The following is a 19,395-nucleotide window of genomic DNA, read 5'->3' as shown; positions in this document are numbered from 1 at the left end:
GTGAAATCTGAGGAAGGCCAAAAGTTAAAAATATTTGTAAATATTTTTGTAGAAAATTAAAATATTGGGAATTTTTTTTAAATATTATCTGTTAATTTAAAATTCTTTTTGAATGTTAGTGACCCAAACTTTGTTTAAGAAACCTCTGTGCCCCTCCCAAGACTGATTCAGCGTACACACCCGCTGTTTTTCGTAATATGAAACGATGACGTGACAACTGCATTGGGACTAGATGAAAAAATTGTGGGTGGATATTTGAGGTAGAGTTCTCCCCAAACGAACTCAGAAAGTTTTTTACAATTTGAGTAGGCGTTTAAGTCCTTTACAATTGTTTGAAAAATGCACAATCACAATCATGTAGAAACGAAGCAAATTTATACCGTATAGAAGATGTCATTGAATGCCGACTGATAACAGTGAAAGTACTGTAATTTCCGGTATGAAGGGGGAAAAAAGAACTCTTCCCAATTGGATGTACTGCCTCTCATTCAAGGACACAACTAGATATATTGTCATCTTATTCTTCAAAAACCTGCAGGTTACATCAGTACAGTAAAATGCTTTATTTGTACTTCAAAGTAGTAAAACTACTTTTCAAGATCACGTGATCATATGATAGGTGTTTTCTTCTCCATTTCTTCTTCTTGTAAATAGGAAAGAACTAGGACGTGTGAACCAAATTTCTACGCATCCTTTTCCAAAATTCTAAATATTTGATGCCCTATAGTGCCACCTCTGGGAAGTATTCCAAACTTGTGGGTGCTCATCTTGAGCTTTACATACAAGATTTAAATTTTTGAATCAATTCTAGGGGTGCTTGGACTTCTGCTACAAATTACTATGGGTGCTCAAGCACCCAGAGCACCCCCCGGGTTTCAATGCACTGATCATGCATCACTAAAATTTACATCATCAAAGGCATCTTCAGTTTGGTGTTATTGGTACTAACTGGAAATGTATGCATCTATATTTGTCTTAAAATTTAAAAAAAAAAAAAAACACAGGCAGAAGGAAAAATACATCTTCCCATTCCTATAGTCAGGGCAAAAATTAGAAAAAGTAGGAAAAAGCAGGACTATAAAGTAGGATGGGGGAGTGTACCTCCCTTAGACAATATAATCATGGCAACAAAAAAAAAATTCCCATAAATTTTTTTTTTCATAGAACTATTTCAGTATCCTATAAGATTGACTCGAGCCAAAGCAAAATGACAGATACAAATTTTTTTTAGGCCAAAACAGGGCACTAGCAACCACAGATAATTATTTTCTGTGTTCTCCTCACAATATAAATTTCATTTTTTTTGGAGTCTTCCACAGTTCAATCTGTCAACTCTCTTCGACAATGCACACAGCAAATTATGAAGGTAAGATTTTTAAGAATGACACTCCTTTGAGATCACTTTTAAAAGCACAGTGCAAAATGGGTAAATTACAAGCTTCAATGTTCAAGCTTCAAGCTTCAAGCAACCAGATGGTTTTATTACGTTGAAATCCCCTTTCTTACAGGGATTTGTTTACATTTTACTGTTTAATACCAGTGTAATCACTTTTGAAAAATGAAGCACTTTCATTTCTAGCTCTTTGCTGAGCATTGTATACATTGTTTATGCTTCTGCATGCCATAAAAATACAGAAGGCGAGAGAATGCTATTGGGTAGCATCAGAATCACTAAACCTAGAATAGGCCTACGTATCCAACTGATTTGTTATGCAACTGTTGATTCACCTATACACAAAATGTGCACCATAATTTTGAATGATGACCGCTAGTTACTATCCAAGACCATGAAAAATAAATACTAAATTATTTTTTCCATCCAGACAGTTTTTAATGACTATTTTACTTGTTGAACTCTCAAATTAAGCAAAAGAAAAATCAATAAACCAAATGGTCCATATACAACCCCCAAATGACCTTGAAAACAATAATATTTCTGCTTTGACAGAATCATTAATTGTAATCTACAACATTTGTACTATTTGGCAATATATATATATATGATTCTCTGCTTAATTAAAACCAATTACACAAATTCTGTAAATAGGATATGGTAAAAAAGTAGGACAAAACTACAAAGTAGGGCAAAAGTAAGGCATTTTACCAAAAAGTAGGAGAGTGGGAGCCCTGAGTATTTAAACAACCACAATTATTTTAAATCTTCAAAAATTACAAAGACTATAACTCTGAGAATATATTCCATAAACCTTACTTTGTAATCTGGGATCGTGACCATAGAAATTCACATGGGTAACATGGGGTCGTTCTACAGCTACATGATGAGTCACAGCACTTGCCTGTGTAACCTGGCCTCCTTCAACTTGTCTTTGTGCAATAGCAACTGCTGTAGCAGGTTGCTGGAAATATCAAGAAACATATATCAGTATGTAATTTCCTTACAAAGGTAATTTCTCTGACAATCAACAAACTGTGGTGATAACACATCTGAAGGATGGCAGAACATAAAAGTAGAAAAAATAAATTTTGATGAATACATTGCTTTCTGCTTTTACCACAGGTTATTTGATTTTTACACACTTTGAATACATAAGTAGAAAGAAAAAGTCATTCTTGATGAACAGGATTACAAAAACTGAATCAGATAGACTTGAAAGATGATGATGAACAGAAAAATAAGACTATTACATTGCACCTTTTGGAACCTGACTGACTGATACATCAATCAAGGAAAATTAAAATTTAGTCGTTCACATTTAGATGCCTGTTAAAATGTAAAAATATATAGTTTTATATTATTAAATAAACACAGTTGATGTTCATTATAAGGATCCCCCATTGTTCCATCCGAAACTGACATTATATATCGAAAGGAAAACATAGGATGTATAGGATATTTGTAACTTATTAACATTTGAAACTTATTATACAGATCACTATAATGGTTGTCATAACTTAGGGTCATTATAACGAGTGTTGACTATATAATAAATACAGTCGTCCCTCTGTATTCACAGGCGTTGCATCCCAGGGGTGATTGTGAAAACGAAAAATCCACTAATAGCCCAAACCCTAAAATTTTGTTTTATAGGCATCTCATTTTCTCATTTGTACAGTATCTCTGCTTTGTGTGGAAGAAGTGGGGGGGGGGGGAGGTTAAGTGATTCAAGGCAATGCTTTCTGTAGAGAACATCATAATGTCTGTTAATTGTTTCTTCTGAATTCCAGTTAATTTGTTAGAGTATTGTTATAAGGCTTCCTTTACTAGTTTTTATACATGTGAAAAAGTAACACAGAAGGGTCTAGTCCATGGAAACAATCCATTGCCAATTTAAACTTATGAAGCCTTTGCTGTGTTGCTCATAATGAACTTGTTTGCTAATTCTCAATCTTGATCATCTTCATATGGCATCGCTTCGGTTTTAGAAGTAGTCAGCTTGATTAACCCACCTCTGCTGATTTCTGAATTGCTTTTAATTAATTCTATATAATTTCTTTTATCTCTACCTCAGTGAATCCTTATCCATTAACAATCCAGAAAAAGTGTTTTTGTAGTCCAATCTTTTCCATTGTCCATACAAAATACTGGGAGATGTGACCTATTCTTTTCATCATACCTCATAATAATGATTAAGTAATAACAGCTATTGTGTGCGAGTTATGCATACTTTTTTGCATGCCTACCTTTGCATACCTTTTTTATCGCACCCACAGAAAAACAGCACTTTCTCTACATGAGAGGCACGTGGATCAAGGGCTATATAGTATCAGGTGTAGGTAGCTACAGCAACGGCTGATCGAATTTTAAATATATCAATATTTCGAACAGTCTTGTATAAATATTTTCAGAAACAGTAGGAAAACCTTTAAGAGGGTTTTTCTAAAAAACATTTATTTAACACATACAACTTACATTTTGTTACGATACAAGAATTATTACCTCAACAGTTTTCTAAAAAACTGGGAGACTGTGGACATAAAATCTGTAAACAGCAAGGGTCAATTGTACAGCTTTTGAAAAATAAACTGAAATAATGCATTACAAAAAAGAGGAAGGAGAAAGAAGTAAAGGATACTCACCCCAACTATCTGAGTGACACGTGTAACAGAATGAGTAGTAGCATCCTCCAAAGATCTTCCAGTCGTTTGAAGGCGTGTATTCAACAGATTAGCCAGAGCAGTTTTAGTTTTTGGTGTAACTTGCGCTGCAGGCTGCACAACCTGAGACACACTAGGAGCTTGAGGGGGATGAGATAATGGCACGGTAGTTGTCTGAGGCTGATACTGCGCTGGTACTGCTAAGGCCTGCTGTTGAGTCCCGGGAGTTACGGGTCTCTGTGCAGATTGTTGACCATCACCTTGTTGGACAAACTGGGCGATTGGGGCTTGCCTGGCTTGGTGTTGCTGCAGCAACTGCTGGCGTCTAAGCTCCAGTTGCTTTAGCTGTTGCCATTGAATCGCTTGAGGAGATTGAGGCACAGCTTGAGAAGGGTCTCGATGAGAGGACTGTTGCCATACGATTTGCTGAGCACCTGGGGATTGTGGGACAGGGGTAGTAGGAGCTTCTCGACGCTCAGGTACAACTTGCTGCCAATTTTGCTGTGGCGATGGTAACCCTTCTTTAGACGGGCTTTGAGGTACCCACTGACCAGGTTTACTTTGTGGGTGTGAAGGTGCAGCTTGCCTAACAATCTGTCCTTGTTGAACAGCAAGCTGTTGCCATGGTGGTCTAGGCTGCTGGCCTGGATGTAGTTGACGAGGATGAGCAGGATACTGTAATCTAGGTTGACCAGTCAACTGTCTGTCATAAGGATACTGAGGTGGAGGTTTAATCATCACTGGCTGCCCTGGTTTTGTAGGTGATTGCTGTAAAGCTTGTTGCTGTTGTTGTTGCTGTAATTGTCTTTGGCGAGCCTGCTGCAAGATTAAATGTTGCTTCTGTTGCAAAATAGTAACCTGAGGTTGAAGTCCCTGTACAGCGGGCTGTCCATGCATGGGCTGTTGGCTAGTAGCAAAAGTAATATTCTGAAATGGCTTTTGCACTGGGCGCACAGACTGTTGTTGGAGCTGTTGCAACCGTTGTGGTGACTGAGGTGTTTGAACAGGCTGTTGCGATTGTGGTTGCTGTATAATTAATTGTCCACTAATTTGCTGCTTTTGCAATGCTTGAATCTGCTGATGAGGTACCTGTTGTATCTGATTCTGTTGCAGCTGGGTCTGTAATTGATTTGGCTGCTGTTGAAATACTGTCTGTGGAATACTGCTTTGTTGTAAAAGAGGTTTTTGTGATGCTTGCTTCAGTGCTCCAGATTGTTGTAGCTGAGCTTGTATTACAGCCTGCTGCAATTGTACGTGTGGAACAGGTTGCTGTTGAAAATAAGCTTGAGGAGATTTCTGAACTTGCAATTGTTGTAATGAAGGCTGTTGAAGTTGTGAAACCTCTACAGATTGAGAGGTAACAACATTTTGGTGAACCAGCACTTGTTGAGGCTGCAATGCTTGCAAAACTGTTTGATCTGATGAAGATGGTCTTTGAATTTTATCCAAAGGTGATTGAACAACTCTTTGAGCCTGAATTGGGGATTGCTGCAAATGAGACTGTCCAGCAGTTTGGGGTAACCGGGCTTGATCTGCAGGAGACCTTAATCTCACTTGATCCTGTGCCTGCTGAGGTCTATTTGGATCAACTGGAGATTGTTGCATCCTAAGCTGGCTCATGGGAGATGACTGTAAATATAGTTGGTCTAATGGAGATGGCTGCTGACGAGTTTGACCAAGAGGTGACTGTTGCTGACGAATTTGCTCAGAAGCAGATAATGGTCTCACTTGGTCTAATGGTGATTGAGGAAGTCTACCTTGGTCTAGTGGTGATTGTGGAAGTCTACTTTGGTCTAGAGGTGACTGTGGTAACCTGACTTGGTCCAATGGTGACTGAGGGAGTCTCACTTGTTCCAAAGGTGACTGCTGCACCCTAAGCTGATCAAGAGGAGACTGTTGTGAAAGAACGCGATCTAAGGTTGTAGCCTGTGATAAGATTTGATCCAGTGATGACGCTTGTTGAGGGGGAGGTTGCTGCTGATTGTGATCAGTTGGAAGCTGCTTCTGAGAAGTCTGGTGGTCTAGCAATGGCTGTTGTGACTGATTTTGGTCTGCCAATATCTGTTGCTGAATGCCTTGATTTACGGGGGATGGCTGTGATAATCGGTCTAAAGGAGGTTGATGACAATTTGGATCTAAAGGGGACTGTTGCATAGTCACCTGGTCTAAAGGAGACTTTTGCGATAGGTTAGACTGATCGAATGATGACTGGGACAAAGCCTGACTCAAAACAGATTGTTGTAATCTGACTTGGTCTATAGTTGAAGTTTGGTGTTGAGCTTGACTCAAAGGTGACTGCAATTGTTCCGAACCCGGCTGCTGTTTACCTACAGGTGATTGTTGTTTACACTGACTCAGAGGAGACTGTTGTTGCCGTATCTGGTTTAATGGGGATTGCTGCTGACGCAGTTGACTTAATGGTGATTGCTGTTGGCGAAGTTGGTCAAGAGGAGATTGCTGTTGTCTCAATTGATCAAGTGGTGATTGCTGCTGCTTGAGTTGATCCAATGGTGATGGCTGTTGTCTTTGCTGGTCCAAGGGAGATGATTGCTGTTTAAGTTGACCCATTGGAGATTGCTGCTGCTTCAACTGATCTAATGGAGATGGTTGTTGTCTTATCTGATTCAATGGTGACTGCTGTTGGGCCCTCTGATCTACTGGAGATTGCATCTGTTGTTGACATGTCTGGCTAGAAGGAGACTGCTGTTTAATTTGCTCTAATGACTGTGAATGCAGCTGATTGAAAGGAGATTGCTGCTGCACATGGTCTAGAGACGTTTGCAGCATCTGGTTTGCAGGAGACTGTTGATGAATCTGGTTTAGTGGTGACTGTTGTCTCACCTGATCCATAGGCGATTGCTGTTTTCTCATTTGATCTAATGGAGATTGTTGTCTCACTTGGTCAGAAGAAAGTTGTTGTTGAATGGGATCTAATGATGATGGTTGTTGGCGCATTGGATCTAGTGGGGACTGCTGTTGTCTCATCTGATCTAATGGAGATTGCTGTTGTCGGATTTGATCCAATGGAGATTGCTGTTGTCGGATTTGATCCAATGGAGACTGTTGATGACGAACTTGATCCAATGGTGATGGCTGTTGCCGTATCTGGTCTAGTGGTGATTGCTGTTGCCGCATCTGGTCTAATGGTGACTGCTGCTGACGGACAGAATCTAAAGGCGATTGCTGCTGACGTATTTGGCTCAATGGAGATTGTTGTTGACGTATTTGGTTTAGTGATGACTGTTGTTGGGAGGATTGCTGTTGGCGCAGTTGGTCTAAAGGTGCAGACTGTTGCTGTCTTATTTGCTCCAATAATGACTGCTGGTGGCGAGTTTGATCAGAATGTTGCTGGCGAATCTGTTCCATCTGGAGAAGCCGAAGCTGATTAACTGGTGGTTGCTGCTGCTGCTGAATTTGACGGTGCTGGAGTTGTTGCTGTTGAAATTGTTGTTTTTGCAGCTGTTGTTGCTGTTGCAGTTGTTGTTGCTGCTGTTGAATTTGTTGTTGTTGCTGCTGCTGTTGAATCTGCTGTTGCTGCTGCTGTTGAATCTGTTGCTGTTGTTGAATCTGTTGCTGTTGCTGCTGTTGAATTTGTTGTTGCTGCTGCTGCTGAATGTGTTGTGGATGAAGTTGCTGTGGCTGCTGATGGATCTGTTGCTGTTGAAGCTGCACTTGCTGATGTTGAATATGCTGGGGTTGGATTTGAATTTGCTGGTGCTGTGCATGTTCAGGAAATGGTCTTTGAGCCTGTGAAGCAGATGCCTGCTGCATGCGCATTGCTTGAAGTTTTTGTTGTTTCAGTTGAATCTGCTGTTGTATTTGCTGGATACTTGCTTGATCCAAGGAGGGCTGTGGCTGTTGAGAATGTTGCTGTGCCTGGCGAGCTTGACTCACAACTGGTTGTTGCAGAAGGGTATCTAGAGATATTTGTTGTAAGCGCTGTTGTCCCATAGGCAACTCCTGAACATTCAGTTGATCAAGAGATGTTTGTTGAGAAGGCTGTTGAAGTTGTACTTGGTTCGAATTAGCTTGAATCCGCAATTGATCTATATTTATCTGTTGAAGTTGAACTTGCTCTGATGGAGGCTGTGATAAAGTTTGTTGTTGTAAACGTTGCTCATAGACAGGCTGTTGCAATTGAACTTGTTGACCTGGTGCATGTAATTGTAGTTGCTGTGGTTGACGAGATACAGCAGGTTGACTGAATGGTTGCTGCACTGCAGCAGCTGAATGAATTTGAACTTGCTGAACACATTGTTGTTGCTGTTCAGGCTTTTCCAATTTTGGCTGTTGCTGAGGAATGAGTTGCTCTAGTGAAGACTGTTGCTGCTGTAAGCGAGCTTGACGAATGGCATTTTGAATTTGAACTTGCTCTAATGAATTTTTCTGCAACCGTATTTGCTGCAGGTGCATTTGCATACGAATCTGCTGCGAGTTACTTTGCTGAACTTGAGGCAACTGTCTGACCTGCTGTATGATATTTTGACTTAATAGTTGCTGGACTTGTTCTGGTTGTGCTGATTGTTGGGTGAACGTACCCTCTGTTGGGGTAGGTTGCATCATTTGAGTCTGAATAAGCTGACCCTGTTGAATACGAACTTGTTGAGTTGCTTGCCCCGTTTGTTGCTGTTGGGGCTGTAGAGACACTTGTTGCTGTGGCTGCTGTTGTATAAGTGCTGCTTGCTGTTGTTGTTGCTGCTGTCGCAACTGTTGAATTCTTTGTTGTTTCAATAAAAGCTGTTGAAGTTGAAGTTGCTTTTGAAGTGTTTGCTGCTGGAGCTGTTGTGAGGTAATTTGAACCTGCTGTTGGGAGCTTATCTGAACCTGCTGTTGTGGACTAATCTGGACTTGCTGTTGAGGGCTTAGTTGAACCTGCTGCTGTGGACTAATCTGGACCTGTTGTTGAGGGCTTATCTGGACCTGTTGTTGAGGGCTTATCTGGACCTGTTGTTGAGGGCTTATCTGGACCTGCTGTTGGGGACTTATCTGGACCTGCTGTTGGGGACTTATCTGGACCTGCTGTTGGGGATTTATCTGAACCTGCTGTTGGGAACTTACCTGAACTTGTTGGACAGACTGCTGTGAGGGAATGCTTTGATGAGTTAACTCTAGTTGTTGGATTAGATACTGTTTCTGTTGTGGTTGCTGAGGATGTTGTTGCAACTGACCAGAAGAAATTTGTTGTTGCTGCTGCTGCTGCAGTTGAGCAAGCTGAGCTGCTGTCAAAGGCTGTCGACCTCTCAATTGTTGTTGCTGCTGCAAGTGTCTCAAACGCTGCACTTGCAGCAGCTGTAATTGCTGAGGTGTGAGTGTCATTCGTTGTTGTTGCCACTGTAACTTTTGCTGGGGTACAGGATGAGCAGATACAGACTGCTGTTGAGATTGTTGTTGCTGCAACTGCTGTTTTTGTGAATGCAATTGCTGTAGAGCTTGATCCAATTGCTGTTCCCCCAGCTGCAACATCTGTTGGTGTTGCTGACTTTTCTGCAGTTGTAGCTGACTAGCTCGCTGTTGAGCAAGCAACTGCAACTGCTGTGAAGACAAGGGGAAACCTGGTGCTCTTGCAGCTACTACTTGCTCCGAGACTGAAGGAGGTTGTTCAATGCCTGGTTCAGTCTTCACTATTATGTTTGCAATGTCTCTAATGCTTGGAGGGATATGGTTATCTTGGGTCACAAGAGCAGTCGTAACAACGGCAACACTGGAAGATATTGGGATGGAAGAATTGATATTAACATTGTTTGTTTGTCCTGATGTTAGATGAGTCAGAGAATCTGATAAAGTCATCCTGTTCAGCGATATAGTTGCAGCTGTGAATGCTACGGGAGGTGGCAATCGCAGCTCTTCGGTTACTTCGACTTTTGCAGGCTTAGGCAAAATTAGCAACTTTGGATGATACAAATCCTCCTCACACAATTTTTTATTCTTCACTGAATCAATAATCCAATCTGGTGTAACAATTTTCATTTCTGGATGTTGTAATGCTCTTTCATATTTTACCTAAAAAGAAACCAAAAGAGTAAACCAAAATATTTTATCATTGTTAATTAAAAGTAGAAGTGGAACTTTCATGTGCATTACAAATTTAGACACATATATGTAGCTTCCCATGCATTTCTAGATAAAGCACAAGATCTAAAAAACAGTAATATTTCTAGAAGGGCGACGTTCAAGTATTACATCAGCAAATTTTTAGCCATTTTTGATCCCCTCCCTTGTCAGCAAAACTCTGACCCTCTCCCCCCTTGTCAGCAAAATTTCGTCAACACTGTCCCCCATCTCCTAATGCATAGGGAGCATAGGGGGCTTTTGCACCTTCCCACCCCAGATGAAAAGAAAAACAAATGTAATGCAAAAATATATTTAAAAAAAAAATTAAAATTTTGAAAGATAATACCTTTATTTGTTATTATAATCAATTTCTGTTAATTTCAATGCTATTCGAAGGGTAAGAACTCAAATTTCTCTTTAAGAGATTCATTGCGACCCACCCTTTCAGCCATATACGGTAAACCCTTGACCAGCAGACCAAATGTGGCCCTGAAGGTTTATCTGATGTGGCTTGTGCCCTGAAACCTAATTTTTAAAAATTAACTAAGCGGCACATTTACAAATCACTTAAATGACCCGTGGCACAATTCCAGAACATTTAAGTGGCCCATGGCACATTTTCAGATCACTGAAGTAGGATTCAAAGATCGCTTTTACATTCAAAGATCACTTAAGTAACCAGCGAAACAGTTCCATAACACTTAAATGATCAGTGGCACATTTAGAGATCCCTTGAGTGACATGTGGCACAGTTTTAGAGCACTTAAGCGGCCCCCAGTGCGGGTCTACATCAGTCAAGTTACCCATGGAGCATTCCCAGATTACTTAAGTGATCCATGGCATAATTACGGATCACTTGATTGATGCGTGGCACAGTTCCAGAGCCCTTAAGTAGTCCGGACACATTTCCAGAGCACTTAACCAGTCAACTGTCCAATTAATTTCTCCGAGCGTTACCCGCGGTGCCCACTTTTTTTTAAAGATGCGCGCGCTTTTTCCCTTTTTTTGGAATTTTGAAATATTAAAATATTTTTTATAGCATGTTTTTTTATAGCTCGAATGTGTCAAGACATAATATGACACCCCAAAAGTGGGGAGGGGCGGTCATAATGTCCTGTGACTAAAAGAAATGCTGTTGATGGATTTGTGTGGAACCATAGTAGTTGAACCTTAGCTAAAAGATATATGAGTAATAAAACAGATGCATCTTCGCAAGGGAATCGGAAATCAAAAAAAAAAGCGATGGGGATGCAGCTTTGCAAAACATGACAAAGATAATAGTAATAATAATCTCAGACCTTGAAATATAATTCTCAACTCCATCTAGTGATGAGATAATAAAGTAGAAGGATGGCTGTACAGAGATAGCAGCACATATATGACAAATTATTTTGTCATATCTGTGAAAAAGACCGCAAAGTCTTTCTGTCTGCAAATGCCGTCGTAGGCAACACCATTACGCATATCAGCGACGGCAAAAGCCGTCATAACCACTTGACTGGTTAAGCAGCCTGGAAACATTTCCATAGCACTTAAGAAGCCTGGACACATTTCCTGAGCACTTGAAGGATGCGTGAAACATTTAGAGATCACTAAAGTGGCTCTTTAGGGGATTTATCAATAGGGAAAATGTTAGTTCAGGTGCCCAATAACTATTCAAAGGTTTTTTTCCATTTTTGGCGCACCGAATAAGATGCCATTAAGAATATTTCATATCTCCATAAAGGGTGGTTAATGATGTAAACATTATCCAAACCCCCCTCCCCCCTTGTCATCAAAAGTCAGGAAATTGGAACCCCCCATTGATACTGATGTAATACTTGAATGACCCCAAGCACATATTTTTTCCCCTATACAACATATTTTTACATTATAATTGACATGATGCATATTTAAAAAAAAATAGTATGTTAAACACATACAATGATATTTCGGATGTACAAATGATCTGCAGCTACTTTCAAGTACAATAATTAATGTTGTCTGTTAAAATTAACATCATAATAGTACAACAAATGATGCATTGTGACAGTTTCATTGTAATGACTGGTATGGTCTAAAATACTTTCCTACCCATCCCATGCCATGTTATTTTCATCTAATATAATGACCACAAAGACCATTCAATCCATTACAACATTCGAACTCAGCTCTACCCTGACTCTTTCTGGCAAAGAAATGTACAAAATCCGTGTTGCTTATCAAAATTGTGTTCGACCTTGACCTTTTATGTTAAGGGAATTAACTACATTATGTATGTTCATGTAATTATTACCTAATCTAACCTGATGAATTTTCACTGCAACTGGGCACATTAGAACAAGATGAGTAATGTAATTTTTATCCCAAAAAGTACAGGTATCCCTTGCTTTACATGATTTTGAAAATTTGTCACAAAAATTTAAATTAACCTATTTTTGCAATTCCTCTAGAACAGCAGTGCTCTGCTGAGCCTATGGGGATCCATGTGTACTCCCCAGGAGTTCCGTGGCTGCTCGAGCAAAATATAAAAAAACAGTAAATTTGAAAATTATAGATATTTTTATATAGTAAAAATAAATCAGCAACTTTGATGAATAAATAAAAAATAGGCCTATCCGGCTCCGCCATAGAAATTATATACCAGAAAGGACTCCACAAGTCAAAAAAGGTTGAGAACTGCTGCTGTAGGAGAATATAGATGGTGCTTTCACATGGTATCTGCAAACTGCCTCGTTATGTAATTTTAAGGATGGTATTTTGGCCCCACCCAAATTAGCATATTGCCCTTAGGTGATACAATAGGGGTTTACATATGGTATGATCAAGAAGAAACAAAATGTCACCCTGAACGTGATCACGTGACTTCAAGTGTGCATTGCTTTGTCCCGGCGTAGGGTCAAGCTAAACAAAAGTTGTAGAAATGAGAAGCTCTGCTACATTGTTAGGATTATTGAAATGCAAATATCATGGAGAAAAGAGGTAGTAAATGTGATGAGGATTCCAAGCCTAAAAAAACTGCAAAAAGCTATCACACTCGAGGTGAAATTGGATGTTCTGAAAAGGTAGAATGCAATGATTGCACAATGGACATAGTCAAAGAAACAGGAATTTCTGAATCAACCTTAAGAACCATTAGAAAAAAGCAGAGAAAATAAAAAGAAGTTCTAAAAGTACTACGAGTTTGTCAACAACCAAGGTAACACAGATGCAGATACCAATCATGGAGAAATTAAAAAAGATGTCAGACCTATGGATTGAATATGATATGCAATGTGCAGTTCCATTGTCCATGTTGATTATCCAAGCTAAAGCGAAAAGTTTATTTGATGATTGGAATGTTAAAGATCCTGATCTTAAATAAGTGCAATCTTTTGTTGCAAGTGCTGGTTGGTTTGAACATTCCAAAGTGTAACATGGTTTCCATAATCTCAAGTTGACCAGAGAGACTGCAGGAGTTGCTGCAGCTGAGAGCTACCCAGCAAAGTTTTTACGTGTGATTCAGGAACATGAATATTTGCCTCAGCAAGTTTTCAATCTCGACGAAACAGGTCTTCTGGAAGCGTATGCCTAGTAGAACATTTCTATCGGTGCAAGAGAAAAAAAAGAGTCCCAGGTAAGGACAGTCTCACTTTGCTGTTACGAGGAAAAGCTTCGGGAGATTATAAAATTCAACCACTCATGGTTTACTATTCCCAAAACCCACGAGCACTAAAGGGGGTACTCAAAGGAAAAAAAAAAAACCTGGATTACTGGAGCGGTTTTTGAGTCAAACTTTCACAATAAACTATGAAAAAAAAAAGAAGTAAATGAACTGCGTTGTGAATTGAGAGCTTATTGTGACACAACAAATGTGGCTTTCAAAATTTTTCTGCTTCTGGATAAAGCTCCAGGACATACCTCCAGCATCAGTGAAATTAACGAGAACATGAAAGGGGGTTTTCTTACCACCAAACACAACATCCCTCACCCAACCCATAGATCAGAGCGTAATTGCAATTTTCAAGAGTTATTATTTCAGGAAAACATAGTTAGTTGATACTACCACTGACGAAAATAAAATTTCAGTGAAAGAATTTTGGAAAAGCTACAACATAAAAATGTCAAATGACAACATTGGAGAGGCTTAGGCTGAAGTGAAACAATCATGCATCAAGGGAGCTTGGAAAAAAATTCGGCACAGACTTTCTAATTCCTATCATTTCAATCTGGAGAGCGAGCTTACAAAATCAAGGTGCAAAATCACCAAAATGGCAAAATTTATTGGATTTTAGGATGTGGATGAGAGGAATGTTGATGAACTTCGAGAGTCTCACGCATTGGGGATCTCACCAATTAAGACCTACAGGAGATGGAAAACAGTGCAAATGACAAAAATCAGGAGACTTGCTGATGAGCTAAACGACTTTCAACAAAACAAATGTCTAACATTTTTGAACATACCAGCATTGCCATCAGAATGATTGAAGAGAATGATCCTAATGAGGCTAGAAGTGCTAAAGTTACGGAGAGAAATCGAGAACTTTCTCTGGCTTGCTACAAAGAAAGAAAGAATGCTGCCCGTCGGCTGGGTCTTACCCATTTCTTCAAAAAGGTTGAAGATCAGCATGTTATAACCATGCTGTTGAATCTGCCGAAGAAAGGTTAAAATCAGTACATGATTTTAGATTGCGGCGGCTCACCAAAGACTGTGGCCAGCAGTCGCCAAGTGCGGAGATGGCGCGAGAGGATGTTTGTGACTCGACAGACCGGAGCAAAATGCTGATTCAATACGTTGTGTTGTCTATGATACATTAAAAGCAGAAAGTTGCAAGATGCTCATTATAATCCAGTCCAATTTAGCATGTATCGCTCATAACTGTTTAATAATCCATTTACAAATATTTTTTGTTTACTAGTGTACAGATTTCATTCTTTCATCTCATGACAGAAACCCCATCCCTACTTCCTCATATTAAATCCAACTCACTTTTTAAAACAATTTTTTGAGATAGTGATCACCCAATACAATGCCCGTTTTCTGTGGAACAGGGGGGGAGGGTGTTATAATGGATAGCGACTGTATTATGGATGGCGATTCATTCTCATCTGTAAGATAAACTTTGTATGATGCCTGAAAATTGCAGTATGAAAAGCAAAAAAAAAGTGCTTGTGATTTATTACATCCTTGCTGCAATTCCAACATACATAAAGACAATATAACAAACATAAGACAATTCTGCAGTAAAAAGAAATACAATTACCCCTTCTGGTTTGGCAACTATAAGGTGAGTGCATTTTTTACTCAGATGTTGTTGGAACTCGCCTCCAAAGAATGTTATCATTGCCCATAGATGTGTCTTGTCTTTCTTGGAAACCTGCAGTGAAAAAAGAAATTTTATGTAAAACCTTTTACTTTTTATCCTTTGAATAACAGAATTTAAAAACCATACATAAACATGAGAATAAATATAAATTATTACTTAAGGTACACTTCATATGACCAGATTTTTTTCCAACTGCAATTTTTTTTCTCTACATTGAGTTTTGGATATAGAAATCTGAATTACTTAGTCTGATTTCAAGAACACAAAATCGGGATTAATTATTTTTAGCAATGTATATTGTCAATTCCAAGAATTAGATTTATCTCCAACTACAATCCAATGATCACTCGAACACTTCAAAGCTAGCAATGACATAAGTTTGGCAGCAACACTGCAGTTCTTAAAATATTTTTCTAAGCTGATAAGCAATGACAATATTTATTTTAGATTGCATTATCTGTGTTTTTTTATTGCAAGAATAGTTTCTACTGATTGACAAAAATTCAAGTGTTTCTGAAAGGCCATTAAAGGCTGCGAATTGTGGTGTGTTCGTGTAACCCAGTTACTTCGGGAGTGTGAGCTGGTGGATGGCTTGAAATTGGGAGTTCTAACCGTAGTTCTATGAAAGTTCATTAATTTAAATCAATTTAGAAAAATGTGGGTATAATGTGCGGTCAAAAATAATTATTTTCATGAAATTAATAGTAATGTTTTTAATACTAACAGTTAAAAACGACATTTCACAACTGTTTGGCCAAAAATTTTAATTTTGACCTACATCAGTAGAAAATTACCATTTATGCATAAATATAAAATATTATTTTGTATAAAATACAATAGCTTTTTAAAAAGTCATGAAAAACAAGTCCCAACTTTTAAGAGAGATTTAGTGGAAGTTTTTCTTAACTAAAGCACTACAACCCCTTTACTTAGGAATGAAAATGAGTAAATTGTATTGAGCTGATATAAAAAACAAGATTTTTTAGCTGATAACATGAATCAATATAATATTAGAAAGGAAAAAAAAATAAGACTCACCAATGAAGGACACATGACAGTGCCAGAAAACAATTTTGATCTTGTGGGAAAAAAAGCATTCAATCTAAGCAAATGTCAAGGAACTGTAAACACTATCCTTAAATTTTATTAAATTAGACTAAAAAAATAAATAAATAAATAAATGAAACAATAATTAATACTTGAATAAAACTGCACAATGAGGAATCAAAGCTTTACTAGAATAACAAATTATTTTTTAATTACACATATAATACATCATATTGGGTTGTTTTGGCTATGCAGACTTACTTTATATAACAGGATTTATTTACAGAAGAGACTACCAAAATGCCCCCATAAAGTAAATGAATTCACACTACACATGCTTCCTCGCTTTCCATTGATTTGCTGGACTCTTAAGTAATGTGCAAGCAGGGTTGTTTGGTTTATACCATGGTTTTAACCAAGTGGTTTTTTTCAAAAAGTCAAATAAAAGTGGCCTAAATATTATATTTTCCTTGAAAAATATCAGATTGGTTCATTATTAGTCAAAATTTTTCATTTTTATCACATTTTATATTCTTGGGGTGCATTTTGATGGTATATCTTTAAATGGCATAAGATGGTGTAAGTGGTTTTTTTTCTCAAAAGTCTCATAAAAGTGGCCTGAATATATACAGTAGACTCTCGGTAACTCGACACGTGGATAACTCAACATCTCTTATTCCCTTGGTTGGCACAATACTAATTTCAATGTAGGAAAACCTCTCTAACTCGACACATGTTTGGCTTAACTCCGCTTAAGTCGACTACGATTTTTGTCCCTTCACCACGACTGGTTTTTATAATTGGCCTTCTATTATCAGTATGAAGCTGTCCTCTGTTTTGCATGACGTCATACCCTTTGTTCGAAAAAAGCGTGTTTGTACATCGCACCCTCTATGGTTCACGGATACCGTGCGGAACATTTATCTTGAAAAGAAAAGAGCATTCAGAGAGTATAAAAGTGGACAAGGTGACCTATCATTGTTTACTGATAAAAGAAGACTGTTCAAGAAAGCGATAAGGGCTAGTAAAAAGGAAGTTGAATCTAGGTTGGCAGATAACATTGGCTCTGACCCAAAATCATTTTTTCGATACGTCAATAATGGATGTAAGGGGACAGTTGGCCCCCCTCTCGATAAGAGGCTCTAGGGTAGAGAGCAATGTAGGCATGTGTAGTGCTTTCAATGACTTTTTCGCGTCGGTTTTTAATGGAGATAATGATATTCGATATACGGGTGTTGCATGGGGGTAATAAAACCCTCAACGATATTCAAGTAGAAGACGTGGAGGTCCTAAATCTTCTAAGAAATGTATGTGCAAGCAAAGCACCAGGACCAGATGATATCTATCCCAGGGTCCTCAGGGAATGTGCTAATGAATTGTTGGGGCCAGTGGCACAGATATACTGGAGTAGTGTTGCTGAGGGTATCGTCCCAAGAGATTGGAAACTTGCTAACGTTGTTCCGATATTTAAGAAGGGTAGTAGAGAAGCGGTGTAAAATTATCGTCCAGTGAGTTTGACGAGCTCCCTCTCGAAAATTTTGGAAATTATCATCAAAAGGCAGTTTGTGAAGTGGATAGACGAGAATAATGTATAGTCGGATAATCAGCATGGGTTGAGGAAGGGGAAGTCATGTGTAACTAACCTCCTTTGCTTCTATGATCACGTGACTAAGGCTTTGGGTAAGAGCAAAAATGTCGACGTTGTTTACCTTGATTTCCAGAAGGCATTCGATCGGGTCCAACATGGCAAACTATTGAAGCGTTTACACGAGATTGGAATTGGGGGCAACTTGCTGAATTGGATAGAATCATGGTTAAGAGATAGGTCGCAACGAGTTATGGTGAATGGGGAATTCTCTGGTTGGACAGACGTCACAAGTGGAGTTCCTCAGGAAAGTATCCTTGGCCCCATACTTTTTTCACTTTTTAACGACAAACTTGATCAGGGTATCAATGGGATTACTAGCAAATTCGCAGATGATGTGAAGCTAATGGGGGTAATTGGGAATGAAAGCGATAGGGAGTTGCTCCAGACCAACTTAAACAGGATTGCAGCATGGGCAAATGAATGGAGCATGACGTTTAGCGTAGATAAGTGCATGGTCACTCATTTTGGTTTGAACAACCCACGGTTCTCTTACGAGTTGAATGGTGTCACTATCCCAGATTCAACTAGGGTCACCGAATTGGGAATTCTCGTTGATGAGCGACTTAGGTTTTCTGAACATTGTTCAGCGGTGGTCAAAAAAGCGAATAGAATGCTTGGTCCCATTTTCAAAAAGGTCTCTTCGCGTTCTCCTAAAGTCATTCTTCCGCTTTTTCGAGGCTTAGTTCGTCCTGGACTGGAGTATGCTGTAAGGTTTTGGAGACCATACCTACAGAGGGACATAGACTTGGTTGAAAGGGTGCAGAGAAGAGCTACGCGTGTCCTTATTGGCACACAGGGCTTGAGTTATGAAGAGAGACTTCATTTTTTAAATATGTTTGCATTGGATGAATGCAGGTGTCAAGGAGATATGATCGAAGTGTTTAAAATTTTCAATGGGATGGATAGGATGGACCATGAACTTTTAGTACACCGCCAATCGACTGCTTTTACAAGGGGACACCAGTATCGATTGGTGAGGGACAATGCAAGGTTATAGTGTCGCAGGGAATTTTTCTCGAATAGGGTTGTTAATAAACGGAATAAATTGACACGTTTAAAAAGAAGTACGATAAACATGTTGGGGTAAATCGAGAAGCTATCCACTCTTAGAATAAGACAACCATAAGTATTCTTTATGGGCATTGTATAATATTTTATCATGTGTATATATTGTTTATAATTTGTGTTAATTGCATTTTTAGTTGGGTTGCTGTATTTTTGAAATATATGACAACCATATTTTTATGGGCATCTTTTTATCAGCCACCTCGTTAGGCATTTTGTCTGTTGTGGCGTTGTATTTGTATA

The 19,395-nt window shown here is 38.8% G+C and overlaps 1 protein-coding gene across 1 annotated transcript in view; it reads right to left on the bottom strand.

Annotated features, from left to right (window-relative positions):
* Window positions 1-19,395, bottom strand: part of LOC149076311 (uncharacterized) — a 47,199-nt gene that overhangs the window by 19,158 nt on the left and 8,646 nt on the right. Inside the window, exons 5-8 of the mRNA XM_089243864.1 lie at window positions 16,431-16,494; window positions 15,330-15,443; window positions 4,039-10,056; window positions 2,213-2,357 (exon numbers count right to left, since the gene is read on the bottom strand). Coding sequence (XP_089099990.1) covers window positions 2,213-2,357; window positions 4,039-10,056; window positions 15,330-15,443; window positions 16,431-16,494 — 6,341 coding nt within the window. The remainder of the gene's footprint in view (window positions 1-2,212; window positions 2,358-4,038; window positions 10,057-15,329; window positions 15,444-16,430; window positions 16,495-19,395) is intronic.

The sequence above is a fragment of the Pholcus phalangioides genome, unplaced genomic scaffold, assembly GCF_987345545.1.
Source record: "Pholcus phalangioides strain wild (caught in Gottingen) unplaced genomic scaffold, Ppha-v1.0 ptg000015l_1, whole genome shotgun sequence".
In the NCBI taxonomy this organism is placed as follows: domain Eukaryota; kingdom Metazoa; phylum Arthropoda; class Arachnida; order Araneae; family Pholcidae; genus Pholcus; species Pholcus phalangioides.
This window is presented reverse-complemented; position numbering and strand designations above follow the sequence as displayed.